General features: G+C 50.0%; 3 protein-coding genes across 11 annotated transcripts in view; 2 read left to right on the top strand and 1 right to left on the bottom strand.

Annotated features, from left to right (window-relative positions):
- The window catches only part of ZCWPW1 (zinc finger CW-type and PWWP domain containing 1), a 58,131-nt gene extending 56,008 nt beyond the window's left edge, over positions 1 to 2,123 (top strand). Inside the window, exon 16 of the mRNA XM_077916795.1 lies at positions 2,078 to 2,123. Within this exon, the coding sequence (XP_077772921.1) occupies positions 2,078 to 2,108 (31 nt within the window). The 3' untranslated portion in view covers positions 2,109 to 2,123. The remainder of the gene's footprint in view (positions 1 to 2,077) is intronic.
- Positions 1 to 14,306, top strand: part of LOC114581855 (phosphatidylinositol 4,5-bisphosphate 3-kinase catalytic subunit alpha isoform-like) — a 30,860-nt gene extending 16,554 nt beyond the window's left edge. For 5 of the 6 annotated variants that reach the window (XM_028702522.2, XM_028702523.2, XM_028702520.2 and 2 more), the window contains 8 exons: positions 1,280 to 1,451; positions 3,133 to 3,239; positions 3,409 to 3,530; positions 6,128 to 6,206; positions 7,861 to 8,031; positions 9,532 to 9,649; positions 10,094 to 10,245; positions 13,317 to 14,306. In XM_028702522.2, the coding sequence (XP_028558355.1) occupies positions 1,280 to 1,451; positions 3,133 to 3,239; positions 3,409 to 3,530; positions 6,128 to 6,206; positions 7,861 to 8,031; positions 9,532 to 9,649; positions 10,094 to 10,245; positions 13,317 to 13,602 (1,207 nt within the window). In that variant the 3' untranslated portion in view covers positions 13,603 to 14,306. The remainder of the gene's footprint in view (positions 1 to 1,279; positions 1,452 to 3,132; positions 3,240 to 3,408; positions 3,531 to 6,127; positions 6,207 to 7,860; positions 8,032 to 9,531; positions 9,650 to 10,093; positions 10,246 to 13,316) is intronic. The other variant, XM_028702524.2, reaches the window with a different exon arrangement.
- Positions 14,307 to 16,745: 2,439 nt separating this feature from the next.
- TFR2 (transferrin receptor 2) overlaps positions 16,746 to 21,686 on the bottom strand; it is a 50,887-nt gene continuing 45,946 nt past the window's right edge. For all 4 annotated transcript variants that reach the window (XM_077916786.1, XM_077916785.1, XM_077916788.1 and 1 more), the window contains 4 exons: positions 21,563 to 21,647; positions 19,632 to 19,859; positions 19,403 to 19,543; positions 16,746 to 17,906 (listed from right to left, as the gene is read on the bottom strand). In XM_077916786.1, coding sequence (XP_077772912.1) covers positions 17,664 to 17,906; positions 19,403 to 19,543; positions 19,632 to 19,859; positions 21,563 to 21,647 — 697 coding nt within the window. In that variant the 3' untranslated portion in view covers positions 16,746 to 17,663. The remainder of the gene's footprint in view (positions 17,907 to 19,402; positions 19,544 to 19,631; positions 19,860 to 21,562; positions 21,648 to 21,686) is intronic.

Here is a 21,686-nt window from a genome sequence, read left to right as displayed (position 1 = left end):
CGCCCATCTGGCTGAGTTTCCCCAGCCACTCTGGGTGGCTCCCAATTGAGTGTTAAAAACAATACAGCATTAAATATTAAAAACTTCCCTAAACAGGGCTGCCTTCAGATGTCTTTTAAAAATAAGATAGCTGCTTATTTCCTTGACTTCTGATGAGAGGGCGTTCCACAGGGAGGGTGCCACCACTGAGAAGGCCCTCTGTCTCGTTCCCTGTAACCTCACTTCTCACAGCGAGGGAACCACCAGAAGGCCCTCAGAGCGGGACCTCGGTGTCCGGGCTGGACGATGGGGGTGGAGACGCTCCTTCAGGTCTACTGGGCCTTTGAGGCCGTTTAGGGCTTTCAAGGTCAGCACCAACACTTTGAATGGTTTTAATGGTTACAAAGCAGAATGCAATTTAAACAAGAAGTCACACTAATATCAATCAATAGGGCAAAAAAAATTGAAGCAATGGCTAACAATAAAATAAAACAATTTCAAACTGCAGCAGCAACAATATCCAAGGCAGGTGGAGACACTTCTCCTTGATGGTTCCAGCAGACTCCCCAGTAGCAATGTGCTGTAGGAGGGTACTGTAGTTCCAGTGAGCTAGTATCCCTCCCCAGTCCTAGAAACATGAAATAACAAATAATAATAATAATAATAATAATAATAATAATAATAATAAAAATAAAATAAATTTATACCCCGCCCATCCGGCTGGGTTTCCCCAGCCACTCTGGGTGGCTTCCAGCCGAATATTAAAATACAATAATCTATTAAACATTAAAAGCTTCCCTAAACAGGGCTCCCTTCAGATGTCTTCTAAAAGTCAGACAGTTGTTGTTCTCTTTGACATCTGATGGGAGGGCGTTCCACAGGGCGGGCGCCACCACCGAGAAGGCCCTCTGCCTGGTTCCCTATAATTTGGCTTCTCGCAGGGAGGGAACCGCCAGAAGGCCCTCGGAGCTGGACCTCCGTGTCCGGGCAGAACAATGGGGGTGGAGATGCTCCTTCAGGTCTACTGGGCCTTTGAGGCCGTTTAGGGCTTTCAAGGTCAGCACCGACATTTTGAATTGTGCTTGGAAACGTACATAGAATTGTATGGTTGTCCAATCCCCTTCAATGCAGGAACCACAACTAAATATTCCTTGGCTGATGGCCATGCAAGGAAGGAGAGCCTTGCAAGGGAGTCCCGTTTCTGTGCGACGGTCCCAGGAATCAAGCTGGCGTGGGGCTTTCAGAATGGGCTGGGTTGCGGGTAACGTGCTCTGAGTCGGAACTTTGTTGCCTCCCGCAGGTCAGAGATGCACAGCAAGCCCGTCTCTCAGCGCTTTGGTCTGATGCTGGAGGCCTTTTGCCGGGGCTGCGGGATGTACCTCAAGCACCTGAACAGGCAGGTGGAGGCCATGGAGAAACTCATCAACCTCACCGACATCCTCAAGCAGGAGAAGAAAGACGAGACGCAGAAGGTACCTGCCTTGGACCCCCAAGTTCCCCTCCAAGCCGCGCTGCTGCTCCTTGCCTCCACAACGAGAAAGCCCAACGGAGCCCAACACACACACTCATTCAGAGGGGTCAAGTCCAGGGCTTGCGTTCTGGGGGAGAAGGTGGAGGAGGGTGGGTGCAATGAAATCTACAAACCTCACGCCCCACTTTTGGCCAAATAACCCTGCTCCACCTGCCTGCAGCCTTCTAAAAACTGCCTAAAGAGGCTGTCACAAAAGCCACGGAGGGCGTCCTAAAAGCCCTCCCTGCTTCCCTGCTGTAACTCAAGCCCTGGACTAGACTGCTCTCCTCTGTTCTGAGCATAGCTGTCAACGTTCCCCTTTTTTAAAAGGGAAATTCCCTTGTTCCGAATAGGATTCCTTGCAAGAAAAGGGAAAAGTTGACAGCTATGGTCCCGAGTAGGCAAACCAAGGAGAAAACCCCAGGACTCAAAAGAAACCAGGAAATCTTAAACCGCAACAATATTTGTGGCACCTTGAAAGTTTTAACAAATTTCATTACGGCCGTAAACTTTTTTGGGCTTCGTCCATGAAAGGTTATGCTGTAATACTGCTGTAATAATAGGCCGATGTTGGAAGATTCAGGGCAGATCAAAGAAAAGGCCTTCCTGCAGCGTGTAGTTGAACTATGGAGATTGCTCCTTCAAGAGGCAGGGGTGGCCACCAACTAAGATAGCTTAGAAAGGGGATTGGACAAATTCATGAAGGAGGTGAGGGCTATCGATGGCTACTAATCGGGGTAGTGGGACGCGGGTGGTGCTGTGGGTTAAACCACAGAGCCTAGGACTTGCTGATCAGAAGGTTGGCGGTTCGAATCCCCGTGACGGGGTGAGCTCCTGTTGCTCAGTCCCTGCGCTCTGTCCCTTCCCCCACCTCCCGCAAGAGCCACGTGCTCTTTAAAGGGAGCGCAGCTCTTGGGGGCAGCGATCCCTCTTGCTGTCCTGGCTTATGGGATAGCCGCACGCAGCCTCTTCCGGGCAGTGGGATGAAGGCTCCCCCAAGATCCGTGCTCCCTTTAAAGAGCACGTGGAGCGTGTGTGCGGCTCTTGGGGGCTTTCCCCGAGGAGGGCAAAGGGCAGCCCTTCTCCTCCTCGGGGAAAAGCCCCCAAGAGCCACACACACGCTCCATGCGGCTCTTTAAAGGGAGCGCTGAGCAGAGCCTCCCGCCTGCATTCGCTCCATAAGATGCACACACATTTCCCCTTACTTTCTTAGGAGGGGAAAAGTGTGTCTTATAGAGCGAAAAATACGGTACTATTGCTGTAGAAAAGTGCCCATACCTATTGTGGGTTTCCCATTGGGACATCTGGGTGGCCACTGTGAGAAACAGGATGCTGGACTAGATGGGCCATGGGCCTCATCCAGCAGGGTTGTTTTCGTGTTCTTAGTCTTTAAGGTGCCGCAAGACCCGTTTTTGCTGCAGCAGATTAACCCAGCTCCCCGTTTAAGAAAGCTCGGCTGTGGTTAATTTTCCAAACAGAAGAGGTTCTGGGGCTCAGGCCTGCATGGAAGCAGACCCACTTCCCGTTGTGTGTGAGTGGCTGGGCTTAACTGCAGCTGTGTATGGAGACGCTTTGCAGAAGCTCAGGGGCTCTTTCTCTTCCTCTCTCTGTCCCCACTCTCCTCTTCTCGCCCTCCTCCCAAGATGCAGATGAAGTTCCTGGTGGAGCAGATGAGGAGGCCAGATTACATGGAGGCGCTTCAGGGCTTCATATGTCCCCTCAACCCTGTGCACCAGCTGGGCAACCTCCGGTGAGACCAAGGGGAAGGTTTTGGCCATTTAAAGCAGTGAGGGTTGGGAAGTAAGGGGCAGGAAAGGGACCCGGACTCCTGGGTCCCCTGGAAGAGAGCTGGTGGCACGGCGGCAGCTCAAAGCAGCCTCCGAGCACACAGCTGTGACCAGATGTTCCCTCTGCTCCAGGTTGGACGAGTGCCGGATCATGTCTTCGGCCAAGCGCCCCTTGTGGCTCAACTGGGAGAATCCCGACATCATGTCCGAGCTGCTCTTCACGAACCACGAGATCATTTTTAAAAATGGAGATGGTGAGTGGGAAGGGAGCTCAGGGATGGATGAGGGGGAGAGAGAAGAGCCGGGAGCATTGCTTGCAGCAGAGGGGCGGGGAACCCTTTTCATCCCGAGGGCCACACCTCCCAAGGGCCACATGCAAGTTGTGGACGGGGCCAAAGGCAAAAGTGGGTGGAGCAATCAATGTAAATTTTACCTTCATACCATGGACTTGTTTCTACACAAACTCACACACCCCTCTCTATCCTCCATCCAGGCAACCCAGAGGCATTGCTAGAGTTCAGTGTCACATCCAGCCAGGCAGAAATTGTTGTTGTTGTTTAGTCATTTAGTCGTGTCCGCCTCTTCGTGACCCCCTGGACCAGAGCACGCCAGGCTCCCCTGTCTTCCACTGCCTCCCGCAGTTTGGTCAAACTCATGCTGGTAGCTTCGAGAACACTGTCCCACCATCTCGTCCTCCGTCGTCCCCTTCTCCTTGTGCCCTCCATCTTTCCCAACATCAGGGTCTTTTCCAGGGAGTCTTCTCTTCTCATGAGGAGGCCAAAGTCTTGGAGCCTCAGCTTCAGGATCTGTCCTTCCAGTGAGCACTCAGGGCTGATTTCCTTCCGAATGGAGAGGTTTGATCTTCTTGCAGTCCATGGGACTCTCAAGAGTCTCCTCCAGCACCATAATTCAAAAGCATCCATTCTTCGGCGATCAGCCTTCTTTATAGTCCAGCTCTCACTTCCATCCTTCACTACTGGGAAAACCAGAGCTTTAACTATACAGACCTTTGTCGCCAAGGTGATGTCTCTGCTTTTTCAGATGCTGTCTAGGTTTGCCATTGCTTTTCTCCCAAGAAGTAGGCATCTTTTAATTTTGTGGCTGCTGTCACCATCTGCAGTGATCATGGAGCCCAAGAAAGTAAAATCTCTCACTGCCTCCATTTCTTCCCCTTCTATTTGCCAGGAGGTGATGGGCCCAGTGGCCACGATCTTCGTTTTTTTGATGTTGAGCTTCAGACCATATTTTGCGCTCTCGTCTTTCACCCTCATTAAAAGGTTCTTTAATTCCTCCTCACTTTCTGCCATCAAGGTTGTGTCATCTGCATATCTGAGGTTGTTGATAGTTTTCCTGCAATCTTAATTCCAGCCTGGGATTCATCCAGCCCAGCCTTTCCAGGCAGAAATACTTGGGGGCAAACAAGGAGCAATGAGGGAGTTGGGAGAGGGCAGATAAGAGTGGTTTGGAGGTCCACATTCAGCCCTTAGGCCCAAGATTCCTGAACCCCTTTTGCTCCTTCAGATAGCACCCATTCAGTTATCCCCCAGAGGGGCTTGTATGGAGCATGATGGGAAAATCCATTACCGGATGTGATTCCACTGCCCACAACATCTTGCAGCCCGGCACTTAGGCAGATCTTTTCTCCATCTGTTTATATATCCTTAAAACCCCCCCAAACCATCAGGTAACACCCAGTGGCTGAGAGTTACTTCCAGTGCAAGTTTGGGCATTTTATTTATTTATTTCATACATTTATACGCGGTTTGATGACAAAACGGTCTCTAAGCAGTTTGCAAACTGTATAGAAAACCGTCGACGAAACTGGAAAACTACAGTACTAATGAGAACAATAAAATCCCCACAAAGCAAAAAGCACCCCCCTTTTTTTTTTTGGAGGGAAGACTCTTAAGAGTCAGGGATCCGTTCCCTCTTCCCACGCCTTTCTTTCTTGCCAAGGCCCAGCCCAGACAGGCATCTGACTCTCACCCAGGTTGCTACCTCCTACCCAAGACTCTCACCCACCCAAGGAAACACCCCTCTGTGGTACTGCTTCCCAAGCTTCTCCAAGCTCAAAAATAACACTCAAAATTGATATGCACAAATATACATATACCGTATTTTCCTATGCACTTTTTTCTTCCTAAATAGTAAGGGGAAATGTCTGTGCGTCTTATGGAGCGAATGCACGGTCCCTGGAGCTGAATTGCTCAGGGGCAAAAAGCAGATCGTGCTCTCTCTTTTTTAGCAAGAGGGAAGGGGGTGTTGAAAGGAAGCAGCTGATCGGAAAGCGATCGGGGAGGGAGATAAGGGACGCTAGAGATAAAGGAGGCTGCCTGGGAGGGGGGAGGTAAAAGCCCATGGATCCTCAGGATTTTTGCATTGGGTCCCCCCAAATTCACCATCAGATCACATAGCATGTCCATGGCTATAGCCTGCACCACAAAAATCATACATCCACTGTTTCGTTCAGAATATTTTTTTTCGTTTTCCTCCTCTAAAAACTAGGTGCGTCTTATGGAGCGAAAAATACGGTACAGAATATACACAAAAATAAGAACCTAACTTGAAGTGGGGTGGGACGTTCTCAGCCTTGCTTCCACCCCAAAGGATTCTCTTTTGTGTCTTGTCATGTCCCTTTGTTGTCGTTCCCTTCTGGAGTTCCCCATTCCATTTTAAGGAAGAGACACACTAGGACCCATGATTTCCTCTCTCCTCTCGGCTATTTTTTCTCCCCGCATCAGCACCGAATCTCACACCCACACACCCAGCCTCTCAGCCCATCAGGGGACAACTCACTCCCGGCCACTCCAGTCACCTCTTTCTTTTAATCATCTCTTCTGTAATTCCCCAGACCTCCGGCAAGATATGTTGACTCTGCAGATCATCCGGATCATGGAGAGCATGTGGCAGAACCAAGGACTGGATCTCAGGTAGCGTTAAGGCAACGTGTCGTGGGGTGTGACTTTTGCCTGCCCTGTTTTTGAGTTTCTGCTGAAATGAGGCTGCATTTTAATCTTGTTTTTAAGTTGTATTTCAATCAATTTGTTTTATATTTGGTGTTAGCTTCCCTGAGCCCAGTCTTGGCTGGGGAGGGCGGGGTATAAGTAAAATTATTATTATTTTATTATTATTATTATTATTATTATTATTATTATTATTATTATTATTTCATCCTCATTTGGGCCTTTGCTTTAAAAACAAGTGAATTCTCTTTTGCTGGAGAACATACACACTGCCCCAAGTCCAGAAGTGTCTAGGTGTGTTCCAGAAGTGCTGTTTTCAGAGGTGAGGTTGCAGACTTTTCATGGGTTGGTTTTAAATAAAGTCGGGGTGCCAGACTATAAACAGCTGCACCCTCCCTGCCACCAAGAAGGGGTCCAGCGAGAAATCCTTATCAAAACAGCAACCATTGGGGCTGTGGGTAGGTATGAAATAATAAATAATAATAATAAAATTTTATTTATATCCCGCCCTCCCCAGCTGAAGCTGGGCTCAGAGCGGCTAACAACAGTAAAATAATACAACATTCTTAAAATCAGTTCATTATAAAATCAGTACAAATCAAATTAACGGCAACCATTGGGCTGTTTTCATTTATATGCTGCTTTCCCCTCCGAGGAGCTCAAGACATTGTTCTCCCTCTCCTCATTTAATCCCCGCAACAACCCTGTGAGGTAGGTCAGGCTGAGAGAGGCAGTGACTGGCCTCCAAGATCACCCCAGTGAGCTTCAAGGCCTTATGGCGGAGATTCGAACCCTACTCTCCCAGGTCCCAGCCCAACACTCTAACCACTGAACCACACTGGCTCACACTGGGTTGGACCCAAGGTCTCTTTCACCCGGGATCCTTCTTCCCCCAAAGGGGAGCCCACAAGCAGGAGAATGTGAAGGCCACAGCCCTCTCCCCCAGGTTCTCCCCAATGATTGGTATTCAGAGGTAGGCTGTCCCTAAACCTGGAGGCTCCATTTAGCCACCCACTGATAGACTTCCTGACCTTCCATGACTCTGCCTAATCCCCTGTTTTCCAATATTATTATTATTATTATTATTATTATTATTATTATTATTATTATTATTTATACCCCGCCCTCCCCAGCCAAGTCCGGGCTCAGGATGGCTAACAACCAATAATAAAACCAAGTTGATTAAAATACAACTTAAAAAACAAGATTAAAATACAGCATTAAAACATTAAGATGCAGCCTCTTCACAGGAGGAGAAAGGAAAAAAGAAAGAGGGGGAGGGGATCAAGTTGATTCCAAGCCAGAGAGGGGGAGGGGATCAAGTTGATTCCAAGCCAAAGGCCAGGCGGAACAACTCTGTCTTACAGGCCCTGAGGAAAGAAATCAGATCCCGCAGGACCCTAGTCTCATGAGACAGAGTGTTCCACCAGGCTGGGGCCAGTGTTGAAAAGGCCCTGGCTCTGGTTGAGGCTAATCTGACTTCCTTAGGGCCCGGGACCTCTAGGGTGTTGCTATTTATGGACCTTGAGGCTCTCCGTGGGGCAGACCGGGAGAGGCTGTCCCGTAGGTACGTGAGTCCCAAGCCATCTCAGTCTTCTGTCTTCCTCCTGGTTCTTTGCAGGATGCTGCCCTACGGCTGCCTCTCCATCGGGGACTGCGTGGGCCTCATCGAGGTGGTGAAGAGCTCCCACACCATCATGCAGATCCAGTGCAAGGGCGGCCTCAAGGGGGCGCTGCAGTTCAACAGCAACGCTCTGCACCACTGGCTGAAGGACAAGAACAAGGGAGAGGGGTCTGTGACTGTTATTTGCTCCATTCCTTACCTGCCCCTCACCATGGGGTCCCAGGGTGGGTTGCAGCCATTTTTTAAGATGCAGCACTAAACTCAGTTCCAAGCACAGGACAGCCACTTTTCAAGTGGGTCCTAAAAATATGCGCATCTTGCATGGTGAAGGCCTGGGCCAAACGGTGCGTATTCAGGAAAGCTGTCCAGTGAAGGTGCCAGCTGCCTCTCTGTGGGGAGGGAGTTCCACAGATGAGGGCTCACCACAGAGAATGCCTGGCCGTAGCTCCGTGCCAGAGCACCTGCTTGGCATGCAGAAGGTCCCGGCTTCAACCCCCAACGGCATCTCCAAGTAGGGCTGAGACAGGCTCCCTTTCTGAAACTCTGGAGAGCCGCTGCTGCCAGTCCGGGTGGGCAATATTGAGGTAGATGGACCCCCCCCCCATGGTATGGCACAGTATAAAGGCAGCTTCCTTCATTCTGGGCCAAAAATTCTGGGCCAAGAAGGGACGCGGGTGGCGCTGTGGGTTAAACCACAGAGCCTAGGGCTTGCTGATCAGAAGGTCGGCGGTTCGAATCCTCGCGACAGGGTGAGCTCCCGTTGCTCGGTCCCTGCTCCTGCCAACCTAGCAGTTCGAAAGCACGTCAAAGTGCAAGTAGATAAATAGGTACCGCTCCGGCGGGAAGGTAAAGGGCGTTTCCGTGCGCTGCTCTGGTTCGCCAGAAGCGGCTTAGTCATGCTGGTCACATGACCCGGAAGCTGTCTGCGGACAAACGCCAGCTCCCTCGGTCTATAGAGCGAGATGAGCGCGCAACCCCAGAGTCGGTCACGACTGGACCTAATGGTCAGGGGTCCCTTTACCTTTACCTAGAACTACCAAGAGAGCCCGCTCTGCTGATATTAACACTTGAGAGGGTCTGCAGGGAAGGAGGAGGGGGGTGCCTTTCAGCTTTTGGGGGCCTGAGTCACTTTGGGCTTTAAACGTGAGCACCAGGAATCGGGCCCACAAACAAACCAGCAACCAGCGGGGTGGCGGTGGCGGCCAGCTGTGGGTCAGCAAGAAGTGGGGGGTTTTGTGGGTCTTGCTCCCCCTCCGGGAAGGGAAGGACTGGGAGGTTTGATGGCACAGGACAAAGTTGTCAACGTTCCAGGAGTTGTGGGGAGAATTTGCTAAAAGGGCTTTGGGATCCACGAGAGGCATGAGGCATGGATACCAGAGGAGTTATGGGGTCTGCTGCGGAGACTGGGGTGAGGCGATGAGGAAGAAGGGCTGCCGTAGCTCATAGCTTCTGCGCGCAGAAGGTTGTAGCTTCCATCCCTGGCATCTTCGCATAGGGCTGGGAAGGATTCCCTGGAGAGCCACAGCTGCCAGTCAGGGTAGACAACACTGAACAAGACGGACCAATGGTCTTACTCGGTGTAAGGCGGCGTCCCATGCTTCTAATCCTGGTGTGTGCAGAGTTCAGCAAGGCCCTTCGTGCTAACGTTTCCCTCCTTCCTGGATCCAGCTATGACGCTGCCATTGACCTCTTCACACGTTCCTGCGCCGGTTACTGCGTCGCCACCTTCATCCTGGGCATCGGGGACCGCCACAACAGCAACATCATGGTCAAGGACGATGGGCAGGTGAGTGGTTTTCTGTACTCGCTGCGAGAAACCAAGTTACAGGGAACCAGGCAGAAGGCCTTCTCGGTGGTGGCACCCGCCCTGCGGAATGCCCTCCCATCAGATGTCAAAGAGAGAGAAAACTACCAGACTTTAAGAAAACATCTGAAGGCAGCCCTGTTTGGGGAAGCTTTTAATGTTTAATAGGTTATTGTATTTGAATATTCTGTTGGAAGCCGCCCAGAGTGGCTGGGGAAACCCAGCCAGATGGGCAGGGTATTAATAATAATAATAATAATAATTATTATTATTATTATTATTATTATTATTATTATTATTATTACACAAATGCGCACACTTCCCTCCCACCCACGGCCTTCGTCCCAGGAAAACAAGCAAGAGTGAAAAAATCCTCCCCTTTTCTCTCTCTCTCTTTCTGTGCCACCTCGCTGCCTTCTCCACCAGCTGTTCCACATTGACTTTGGCCATTTCCTGGACCACAAGAAGAAGAAGTTTGGCTACAAGCGGGAGCGAGTCCCCTTCGTCCTCACCCAGGACTTCCTCATCGTCATCAGCAAAGGGGTGCAGGAGTGTACCAAGACCAAAGAGTTCGAGAGGTAAGAGATGGGGAGCCTTCGGCCACACGTCTCCTTTTGATTTGGGTTAAATCATTTTTATTAATTCTCCAATAAAAAGCATCCAATTAACATATCAAATCATAATCCAATTAAAATAAAAAAAGACCAAATTATCATCCAAATTATCATTATTCATTTTTCGGGACTTCCCATAGTCTGGACCTTAAAGCATAGCTCCAAATCTCAATCCTGCCTCTCCTCGTTCTTTCCATATTTCCACATCTCGATTTTAACGCTTTAAAGTTCTCCGTCTCTGGCTCTCTGATTCTCAGTCATGTCAGACGCCATATATCCTTTCATCCACCGAGTACAGCTTTATTTCTAAGGCCACACGTCTCCTGCATAGCTGTCAACTTTCAGATTTGAAAGTTGACAATCAGCAGCCTTGAAAATAAGGGATCAGCAGCCTCACCTGTCCCGGGGACAGTCTACGGGATATCTAACAGCGGAAAGCAGCGGAAAACGGTGCTGGAATAAGGGAATTTCCCCGCAAAAAAAGGGAAGGTTGACAGTTATGGTCTCCTGATAACTTGCTGGGAAACCCTTCACTTCCCCACCACCCGAAAACAACACAAACTAGGCATCCTTCGCCCACAGCATCACTCAAAATTCAGGAATCTGGCTTCCCCACACTCCCTTTCCCCAAACCACAGAGACAAGGACTCCCTTACCCAATTGTTTGTTGTTTAGTCGTGTCCGACTCTTTGTGACCCCCTGGACCAGAGCACGCCAGGCACGCCTGTCTTCCTCCCCCAATCACACCCCCCTTTTCAAGAATGGCATCGCTTCTGCAGTGTTCAGCTGTGTACAGGAGCCACACACACACACACACACACACACACACACACACCATGAACCGGGACTTCACACTTCAAATGACAAACACACCCGCCTTTGCAGCAAACACTGGTTTTCCTCCCCAGTTTGCTCCTCCCTTCTACTTTCCCCCTTGCACGCTCATACACTTGATCTGAGAACGCAAGAGGCTGGCTGCTGGATCAGGCCCAAGGGACCCCATCCAGTCCAGCATCCTGTTCTTGCAGTGGCCAGCCAGATTCCCCAAAGGGAAGCCCGCATTCGGGACCTCACAGCCACAGGGACACTCTCCCTGCTTGGTATTCCTAGAGCTATCCTGCCTCTGACCACAGAGGGAGAAGGTAGCCATTGTGGTTAACAGCACAGATGAATGAATGAATTTTATTATTACGGTCACAGACCAGTTCCGGGTCACTTACAATATCAGGAAAATCGTAAAACACAACAGGGATACATTGAATTGCAATTGGGTACAACAGAGACAATTCAGATATAGCGACAGTAGCGACAGTTAAATACACACACACACACACACACACACACACACACAGTGGTACCTTGGGTTATATACGCTTCAGGTTACAGACTCTGCTAACCCAGAAATAGTACCTTGGGTTAAGAACTTTGCTTCAGGATGAGAACAGAAATCATGCTCTGGCGGCGCGGCAGCAGCAGGAAGGCCCATTAGCTAAAGTGGTGCTTCAGGTTAAGAACAGTTTCAGGTTAAGAATGGACTTCCGGAATGAATTAAGTACTTAACCAGAGGTACCACAGTGTGTGTGTGTGTGTGTGTGTGTGTGTGTGTGTGTGTGTGTGTATATATATATATATATATATATATATATATATATATAGATCACTAAACTATAGCCTAAAATTATCATTTAAAACCTTAATCCTTTTAGTAGTACAGCTTGTTCCCTAAGTTTTATGGCAGCACAGATCATCTCTTACGTTTTTTTTAATACCTAGAGGGAAAAGCTGTAAGTTCCAATCTACATTTAAGAGAACGTTCAAAGATCACATCTTTTAATTCCAAATGAATCTTGAACAACACACTAGAGCAGAGCTTTCCGAACTGTGCGTTGTGACACGTTAGTGTGTTGACTGCAGCGTGCAGATGTGTCTCACGAATGCTCCCTGCTCTCCCCCCGGGGCTGGAAAGGGGTTAGTTTAACCTCCGGTTTGCTAGTAAAACTGAATCACTGTGTCGCAAAATGATGCACGCCTAAAAAGTGTGTCACGAACATGAAGAGTTTGGAAAGCTCTGTGCTAGACTCACATGTGTACACGCAAACTTCAGAAATATTCCAAAGCATTCTGCCTCCAACAGTGGAGGCATCCTGCCTAGAGACCATCAATAGCCTCCTCTATGAATTAGCCTAACCCTCTTTTAAAGCCATGTAAGTCTGTAAGCAGGATGCGGGTGGCGCTGTGGGTTAAACCACAGAGCCTAGGGCTTGCTGATCAGGTCGGCGGTTCAAATCCGTGCGACGGGGTGAGCTCCTGTTGCTCAGTCCCTGCTCCTGCCAACCTAGCTGTTCGAAAGCTCATTGAAGTGCAAGTAGATACCGTATTTTTCGCTCTACAAGACACACCAGACCACAAGACGCACCTAGTTTTTGGAGGAGGAAAATAAGAAAAAAAATATTCTGAATCTCAGAAGCCAGAATAGCAAGAGGGATCGCTGTGCAGTGAAAGCAGCAATCCCTCTTGCTGTTCTGGCTTCTGGGATAGCTGCACAGCCTGCATTCGCGCCATAAGATGCACACACATTTCCCCTTACTTTTTAGGAGGGGAAAAGTGAGTCTTATAGAGGAAAAAATACGGCAAATAGGTACTGCTCCGGCAGGAAGGTAAACGGCGTATCCATGCGCTGCTCTGGTTCGCCAGAAGCGGCTTAGTCCTGCTGGCCACATGACCTGGAAGCTGTACGCCGGCTCCCTCGGCCAATAAAGCAAGATGAGCGCCGCAACCCCAGAGTCGGCCACGACTGGACCTAGTGGTCAGGGGTCCCTTTACCTTTATTAAATGAAACACCAATAAAAAGCATTTAAAAAAACAACAACGAAGGGCTGTTTTAGGGCTTCTTGGCTGGGAAAGATGGTCAGGGGTCCCTTTACCTTTAAGTCGGTAACCATCATTGCCTCCAGTGGCAGGGAGTTCCACAGTTGCACGATGAAGTCTCATCTGCCCTGAATCTCCCCACATGTCACGGCCCTCCTCCCTCCCAGGTTCCAGGAGATGTGCTACAAGGCCTACCTGACCATCCGCCAGCACGCCAACCTGCTCATCAACCTCTTCTCCATGATGCTGGGCTCGGGGATGCCGGAGCTGCAGTCCTTTGACGACGTGGCCTACCTGCGCAAGACCCTGGCGCTGGACAAGTCGGAGCAGGAGGCGCTGGAGTACTTCACCAAGCAGATGAACGAAGCCCACCACGGCGGCTGGACCACCAAGATGGACTGGATCTTCCACACCATCCGCCACATGCCCCTCAGCGAGGCCGGCCACGACTGACAAGGACCCTCCGCCACCGGGGAGAGAGGAAAGGCCGGCCCTCCAGAGCGGCAGGGAGAGGATCCGGGAGCGCCGTCGGGGCGACCAAGGCAAGGGGGCGGGGAGCCCCGTGTGAACTCGGGCAACCGGGTTCCTGATCCCCTCTCGGGACCGGCAGGGAGAGGATCCAGGAGCGCTGGTGTGCCTTGCAGGACGCGAGGAAGGGAGGAAAGGGAGGGGAGAGGGTCGCCCAGCCCCCCTGCACTGGGGGTAAGGGGTCTTGAGGTTGAGAGAGGTTGGGGGGCAGGAAGCGGGGACCAGTTGCCTTCTGCAGGTAGGAGGGAGGTAGGCATGGAAACAGACACTTTTCCCTCCCGGAAGTGTGTGTGTGTATGTTTCCCCCACACCCTTTCACCCAATTTGAAATTCTCTTCCCCACTTTTCACATCGGGGGCTAAAACAGGAGACGCCCTTCCGCTCTGCCCTCCAGGCAGGTTTATACTTGAATTGCCCCCACTGCCCTTCTCTCCCCCTCCTTGGCAGAAAACGGGGAGAGGGAGGTGGAGAGGGGAGCGTGGTCGAGGGGAGGGGGTTTTACTGTGGGGGAAATGGGCAGAAAGTGGCAATACTTGAAAAAAAAAATGTCCAGGGTTGGAAAGGAAACAAACAAAAGAAAATGGTTATTTTCTCTCTTCTTTTTTTTCCAAATAAAATTTTGAAAAAGAGAGTATTGGTTGGAAATGGAGAACGAGAATAGCAGTGATTCCAACTTGGATTACAAAGGCTTTAGGAATTGCCTTGTGTGAAGCAGTTCATTGGGTTAATTGTGTGCAAAGGAGGACACGGTTCTTTCTGCCTGCCCCAAACCTCCTGCCTGTCGATCTCACGGCACGACCCCCAAGTTAATCTGCAATTAATCCAGAATGCGGCAGCTAGACTGGGAGCAGCCGCCGAGACCATATAACACTGGTTCTGAGAGATCTGCATTGGCTCCCAGTACGTTTCTGAGCACAATTCAAAGTGTTGGTGCTGACCTTGAAAGCCCTAAATGGCCTCAAAGGCCCAGAAGACCTGAAGGAGCGTCTCCACCCCCATCGTTCTGCCCGGACACTGAGGTCCAGCTCCGAGGGCCTTCTGGCGGCTCCCTCCCTGCGAGAAGTGAGGTTACAGGGAACCAGACAGAGGGCCTTCTCGGTGGTGGCGCCCGCCCTGTGGAACGCCCTCCCACCAGATGTCAAAGAGAACAACAACTGTCTGACTTTTAGAAGGCATCTGAAGGCAGCCCTCTTTAGGGAAGCTTTTAATGTTTGATGCTGTGTTGTTTTTAATATTCGGTTGGAATAATAATAATAATAATAATAATAATAATAATAATAATAATAATTTATTATTTATACCCCGCCCATCTGGCTGGGTTTCCCCAGCTACTCTGGGCGGCTTCCAACAAAACACTAAAATACAATAACCTATTGGAAGCCGCCCAGAGTGGCTGGGGAAACCCAGCCAGATGGGAGGAGTATAAATAATAAATTATTATTACTATTATGAGAGGGGGCAGGAAAACCACCTCTCTCCGCACCACATATGATGTCCAGAGCATGTGCTGTCTGGGGCTGATGGGAGTTGTAGTCCAAAATGTCTGGAGGGCTCCTGGTCGGCAAATGCTGTGTCAGCAGGATGGGCAGACCGAGAGCACAAATGTGTCGGCGTGTTTGTGCGTTTGAGAAGGAAGCACTGACCCTGCAAGGACAGCGGAGAAAAGGAGCTTGAGGAACTCTCTCTTTTTTTTTAGCGCCATCTTCTAAAAGCGCAATCTGGAGAATTTTCCTCTCTTTCGCTGATGGTGTGGGTAAGTGGCAACAGGAAATGTATTCAGTGCCCAAGGAAAATGTGTTTCGTACTATTTCTTACCCACCCCAATGGCACTGCACAACTTTACACACACTTTTTGCAACATGCCCACCCCCTTGACTCCAGCTCCTGCCCCCTCTTGTGCTTCAGCCTTTGGGGGGGGGGTCACCAAAGAGACAGTCGCACCATCTAGAGGCCCTGACACCCTCTCCTAGCCCACTTTCCCCAAAACCTCCTTCGGTGAATAGGCATCAGGGCTGCTAACTTAAACTCACCGCACTGTGCTCTGTAACCATGAGCAGGTAGCATAAAATTTAGCGCTGAGCCCCCCAAAGCAGCCCATTAAATCTTCTCAGACGCAGAAGCCCACCAGCCTGGTTCCCCACTCCCCTTGGCAACAGGTATGGTGGGATAACTAGTCTCTAAATTCACAAATAGGCTGGAGCTGATGGGAGTTGTGGTCTTAAAATGCGGGTTTGCAAAGGCTGAACAAGAGTCTTGGCAAGATCAGGAAAAGCTCAGCTCTTTCTCATAGTGACAGAGGGCTGCTTGTTTCTGATGGGTGGGATTCTGGGATCTTTGGAGAAATGCAATGAACTGCTGATGACACGGTATTTGTCAGGAATCGGGAGTATGGTTGAGGGACACTGAGATTCCTAAAAACTGGTCTTGGTATCTCAGAATAACGACCGTAAAGTAACACTTGTCCCATTTTCAAACTCTTCTCTGATCTTGTCATCAAACTGTCATCAAACAGGGAGTCTTTAGTTGTGATTCCTGCAGTTGGACTAGATGAGCAATTCGACGATTGTACGATTCAATTCTATTCCTTCCAGTAGCACCTTAAAGACCAACTAAGTTAGTTCTTGGTATGAGCTTTCGTGTGCATGCACACTTCTTCAGATACACTGAAACAGAAGTTGCCAGATCCTTCTATATAGTGAGAAGGTGGGGAGGGGTATTACTCAGAAGGGTGGTGGGAATGGGTGATTGGCAGATGGCTGTGATGAGCTTGTTGACGACTCTTAACGACTGCAATAGGTCTTACAGGAAAAAGCAAGGGGTGAGAAGGTGAAAAATGGCTTGGTCATGTATAATGAGATAAGAACCCAATGTCTTTGTTCAGACCAGGTCTCTCCATGGTTTAACTGGAACTAACTTAGTTGGTCTTTAAGGTGCTACTGGAAGGAATTTTTTTTGTTTTGACTATGGCAGACCAACACGGCTACCTATCTGTAACTCAAGTCCATCCGTGTGTTTGTCCACTTGATGAGCTGGACAATAAAGTCGCTGGATAAAGAACCATGCAAACGTAACAAGAAATAATTTATAGTGATCTTTGCCACTGATAAATTAACAAGGCTTTGGTTCTTATTCATGAGGTAGGACGGATTTTCATCGTATCGCATAGCAATAAACATTTACGGCAGCCTTCAGGAAACCCAGCGCTCTTAAGCAGATGTTTTGGACTACAATTCCCATCAGGCTCGGCATCGCACAAGCAGGGCTGATGGGAGTTGTAGTGCCAAACATCTGGCGGGCGCCAAGTTGGGAAAGGCTGACATGGTCATCAGTGCAACTGATAAATATTGAAGCGAGGGAGCCGGGAGTCAGCAAAGGGGCACCGAACAAACAGGAATACGGGGAACAATTAAAACAGGTGCCGGGTAAAGGGTGAATGTGAAGCGCAGGATTTCGCTCTATTACATAGCAATAAATCAATTCAATTTATAGCAGACACTGCTGCTGATAAATTAGAAGGAGGCAATTAAGTCAGGGAAACACAACCACAGCCTGCTCTCCACTCGTGTGGCAGGATGTGGGCAATTTATAGTGAGCCTTTGCCACCGATAAATTCAGAGCAGGCAAGGAGAAGACCAAGCTGTGATTCCTGCATTGCAGGAGGGGGTTGGATTAGATGACCCTCAGGGTCCCCCCAACTCTAATTCTATGATTCCAGCGGAGAGGAGAATAAAAGGAGGTAGAGCCGAAACAAATTTTGGCTGCGCAGGACTAGCATCCGCTGGCCCAAATTAAAATGCGCTTTCTGCATAACTGAAGTGTGTTGCAACATTCCCAATTACGGATGCTGGTGGATTCTAGACAATTCTTCAGGGGTGGGGATTTCATGGCTCAGATTACATTTTTTCGCTTTTTGGAAATGCATTCAAAAAGTTTGTTTCAGCTCCAGGAATGAGAGGGTCCCCCCCTTTTTTTACGTGTTTTGATGTTTAGAAATTGTTGTCGATGTTCCAGACGTCTCCGCTCAGGGCATTGGCCGCCCCCTGGAGCGTCCAAGTGACGAATGCCAGCTGGCGGCGGAAGAGGACCTCGTCAAAGCTCTGGGGGTCCTCTCGCAAGAGGCTGACGTGCTCCAGCAGGGCCTTGACGGTGTGGGCCCCCCGGCCGTGCAAGATGTGCCGGAACGGGGTCTCCGTCACCGCCACGTACTGGGAGAGGAAGTAGAATTCCACCTGGGGCAGAGAGGGGGAGCCATTAGTGGAGCAAAGATACCCAAAGTCCACAGCAGTCCCAAAAAAACTAGCAGAACCCCATCTGTACCAGGCAGGAGCTGGTGAATCAGGGAGGAAGGACAGAGGGCACAGAAGCACCCTCTACAAAAGGCTGCTCCTTTAATTCCAGGATAACTAGGTAAAGGTAAAGGGTCCCCTGACCACTAGGTCCAGTCGCGGATGACTCTGGGGTTGTGGCGCCCACCCACCCGGATAGCATGGATATTCCCTGTGTAAAGGAGGTAAAGGGACCCCTGACCATTAGGTCCAGTCGTGGCCGACTCTGGGGTTGCGGCGCTCATCTCGCTTTACTGGCCGAGGGAGCCGGCGTACAGCTTCCGGGTCATGTGGCCAGCAGGACTAAGCCGCTTCTGGTGAACCAGAGCAGCGCACGGAAATGCCGTTTACCTTCCCGCCGGAGTGGTACCTATTTATCTACTTGCACTGGTGTGCTTTCAAACTGCTAGGTTGGCAGGAGCAGGGACTGAACAACGGGAGCTCACCCCATCGCGGGGATTCGAAGCGCCGACCTTCTGATCGGCAAGCCTTAGGCTCTGTGGTTTAACCCACAGCGCCACCTGCGTCCCTCTCCAGGTTAACTAATAACTAATAACAACTAATAACTAAAACTCTGCAATCCCACACAAGGGAGCTTCCCGCAAACCACCCTGGTGGCAAGAAAGAAAGGGAAGCTTTGGTGCATCGAGGGGGCAATTGTGCCAGGAATCATTTCCAGGCCGAGGGCCGCATTCCCTTCTGCACAACCTTCCAGGCAGCGCCAGGGGCAGAACAGCAACTCGTATGGTTTCTACAGACATGCCATCCAGGCGAGTTCAGGGACACATCTTAGCCAGGCAGAAACACTCAAGGAGGGGCAAACGCAAGGCTAGGGACTGGGAGTGGTGGCCCCAAGAGAGATCCGAGGGCCAGACAGTGAGACCTGGGTCGCTGGGCTTTCCCTTCCTTTCTCTAGGTTACTAATCATGGGCCATACGCAGGGAATAAAGGGATGCAGGTGGTGCTGTGGGCTAAACCACAGAGCCTAGGACTTGCTGATCAGAAGGTCGGCGGTTCGAATCCCCGCCACGGGGTGAGCTCCCGTTGCTCGGTCCCTGCTCCTGCCAACCTAGCAGTTTGAAAGCATGTCAAAGTGCAAGTAGATAAATAGGTACCGCTCCGGCGGGAAGGTAAACGGCGTTTCCATGCGCTGCTCTGGTTCGCCAGAAGCGGCTTAGTCCTGCTGGCCACATGACCCGGAAGCTGTACGCCGGCTCCCTCGGCCAGTAAAGCGAGATGAGCGCCGCAACCCCAGAGTCGGCCACGACTGGACCTAATGGTCAGGGGTCCCTTTACCTCCTTTACACAGGGAATATCCATGCTATCCGGGTGGGTGGGGGAGAGATTAGGACAAATAGCAGCCCCCTCGCCATCCGCCCCACGCCTCTGCCTCGCCTCACCCGCATTATGCGGACGTTATACATGCGCAGGAGCCTCTCGTTCTGCTCCTCGGAGCTGTAGATGTCCTTGCGTAGCTTGTCCGCCGCGCGCATGTAATCGCCTCTGGCCGAGTACATCCATTGCAGAGTCAGCCCTCGGCTCTGGCGGAAGCAAGCGGGGAGGTTGAAGCCTTTGAAAAGACGGGGTGTGTTTTTTCTTTCCTGGGGAGGGACGCAAGGCAGGCTTTACCTTCAGCAGCGCCGTGTATTCGTTGAAGCGAGCGATGTGCTCCAAGAGGACGTCCCCGTAGCACCAGTAGTCGAGGGGCAGGAGGTGGTCATGCGTCAGCTTGATGAGCAAGTGGCCCACCACCTCCGCCACCGTCTTGGCCACGGCCGGCAGGCGCCCGTAGAGAGCCCGGTTGAGGTTGTCGTAAGTGTCCGCCATGGTGTTGAGGAACGGGTAGCGGCGGGAGTCCTGCGGGCAGAGAACCAGTTTGAGATTGAGGGGTGTCGGTGAAGCTCCGGGAAGTGGAGAACTGGGGTAACGGCGGGGGGACGCTACTGCGTTTGTGGGGGGGGGGTGCATGGGTGTCCGCAGCCTTTCTCAACCTGTGGGTCCCCAGATGTTGTTGTTGTTTTTTAACTGTTTTATTAAATTTGCTTAGTAACGTAACATTATTATATATATTCTATAAACAAAGAATACAGAACACAAGTCATACTACAATGCATACCTACATAGCATTAATATATATGGTTTCTGAAAAAGGGCTTACATAACAAAATCCATTCAAAATACCATCCGGTTTACTTTTTTTCTCCCCCCCCCTCCTTCCCCACTCCAGCCCGCCCCGCCCCCTGTCAGGCCTTCCTTCTTCATATCTTTATCCATGTACATAGTCTGTTCATTCGAGCTTGTATGTTAGGGTTGGCTTCCCCTCTTTCTATCCAGTCCCTGTAAAAAGCCCATTTACAGTGGTACCTCGCAAGACGAAAGGGTTTTTTGTTATTTGAGCTGCTTCGCAAGGCGATTTTCCCTATGGGCTTGCTTCGCAAGACGGAAACGTCTTGCAAGTTTGTTTCCTTTTTCTTAACACCGTTAATACAGTTGCGACTTGACTTCGAGGAGCAACTCATAGCACGCGGTGTGGTAGCCTTTTTTGAGGTTTTTGAAGACTTTGGTGATTTTTGAAGCTTTCCCAAAACTTTCCCGACACCGTGCTTCGCAAGACGAAAAAAATTGCAAGACGAAAAAACTCGCGGAACGAATTAATTTTGTCTTGCGAGGCACCACTGTATTTGTGATTCTTTGGCATTTGTTTTCCCATCTATCCTCTACCACTATCTGTGCAAATATTTCCGATTGTATGTATTCAAAAACATAATCATTCCATTTTCCCATATTCCATTTGGCCTTTTCTTTCCATCCCAAAGCACTAGCTGCCATTCCAGCTAGACTCATAATCTTCTACAACTCTTGCTTATTACTTATTACTTTGTTATTTCCCAATATTCCCGAAAATAACAAATCCCTATTAACGTCTATGTTTATTTGAAATAATCCAGAAATTACCTTTATAATCATTGCCAATATTCCTTAGGTCCCCAGATGTTGTTGAACTACAACTCCCATCACCCCTAGCTAGAAAGGCCAGAGTTCAGGGATGATGGGAGTTGTAGTCCAACAACATCTGGGGACCCACAGGTTGAGAACCGCTGGTCTAGGGGCATAAGAGGGTGGCGAGATTTCTCTTGCAAATGTGCAGTCAGTGGCAGTAAGGAATAAGAAGAACCATGTTCCATGTCACCTCGCCTCCCTATTTTTAGAAATCCTTTTTATTGCGCAATCATGCCAAATTATGTTCATTATGTTAATGGGGCAGTTAGACCACAACTCTTGTTTTCAACGCTGTTTGTAACCGTGGACATTTTGGGGGTTCGTTTCCAATCGGCATTTCCTCCTGAAATCCCGTAACTTTTCTGAAGATTCTTTTATCGGTCCCGAATCTTCCAACATTCAGATTCATTGGGTTTCCGTGAGTATGAAAAAGGATTACTGTAATGCTCGCCATTTCCTTCCACACCCCCATGGTGTTCCCTCCAAGTTCCCAAGCAGCCAGTTGTTCCTCCCCACTAAAATGAACGCTGGACTGAGACAAAACGGGTCGGGGCCCTCACCTCGGCGAAGGAGAATTCCACAGCAGGGACCCCCCCAAAGGAGGTGAAGGCAAAGGCGCTGCTGTCCATGGGAAGGGGGCGGATCCTGACATAAAGGAGAGCATAATAAGAAAGCTGTTAAAAG

This window comes from Podarcis muralis, chromosome 13 (genome assembly GCF_964188315.1).
Source record: "Podarcis muralis chromosome 13, rPodMur119.hap1.1, whole genome shotgun sequence".
Lineage (NCBI taxonomy): Eukaryota > Metazoa > Chordata > Lepidosauria > Squamata > Lacertidae > Podarcis > Podarcis muralis.
The sequence above is the reverse complement of the archived record's forward strand: the minus strand, read 5'-3'. Positions and strand labels throughout refer to the sequence as shown.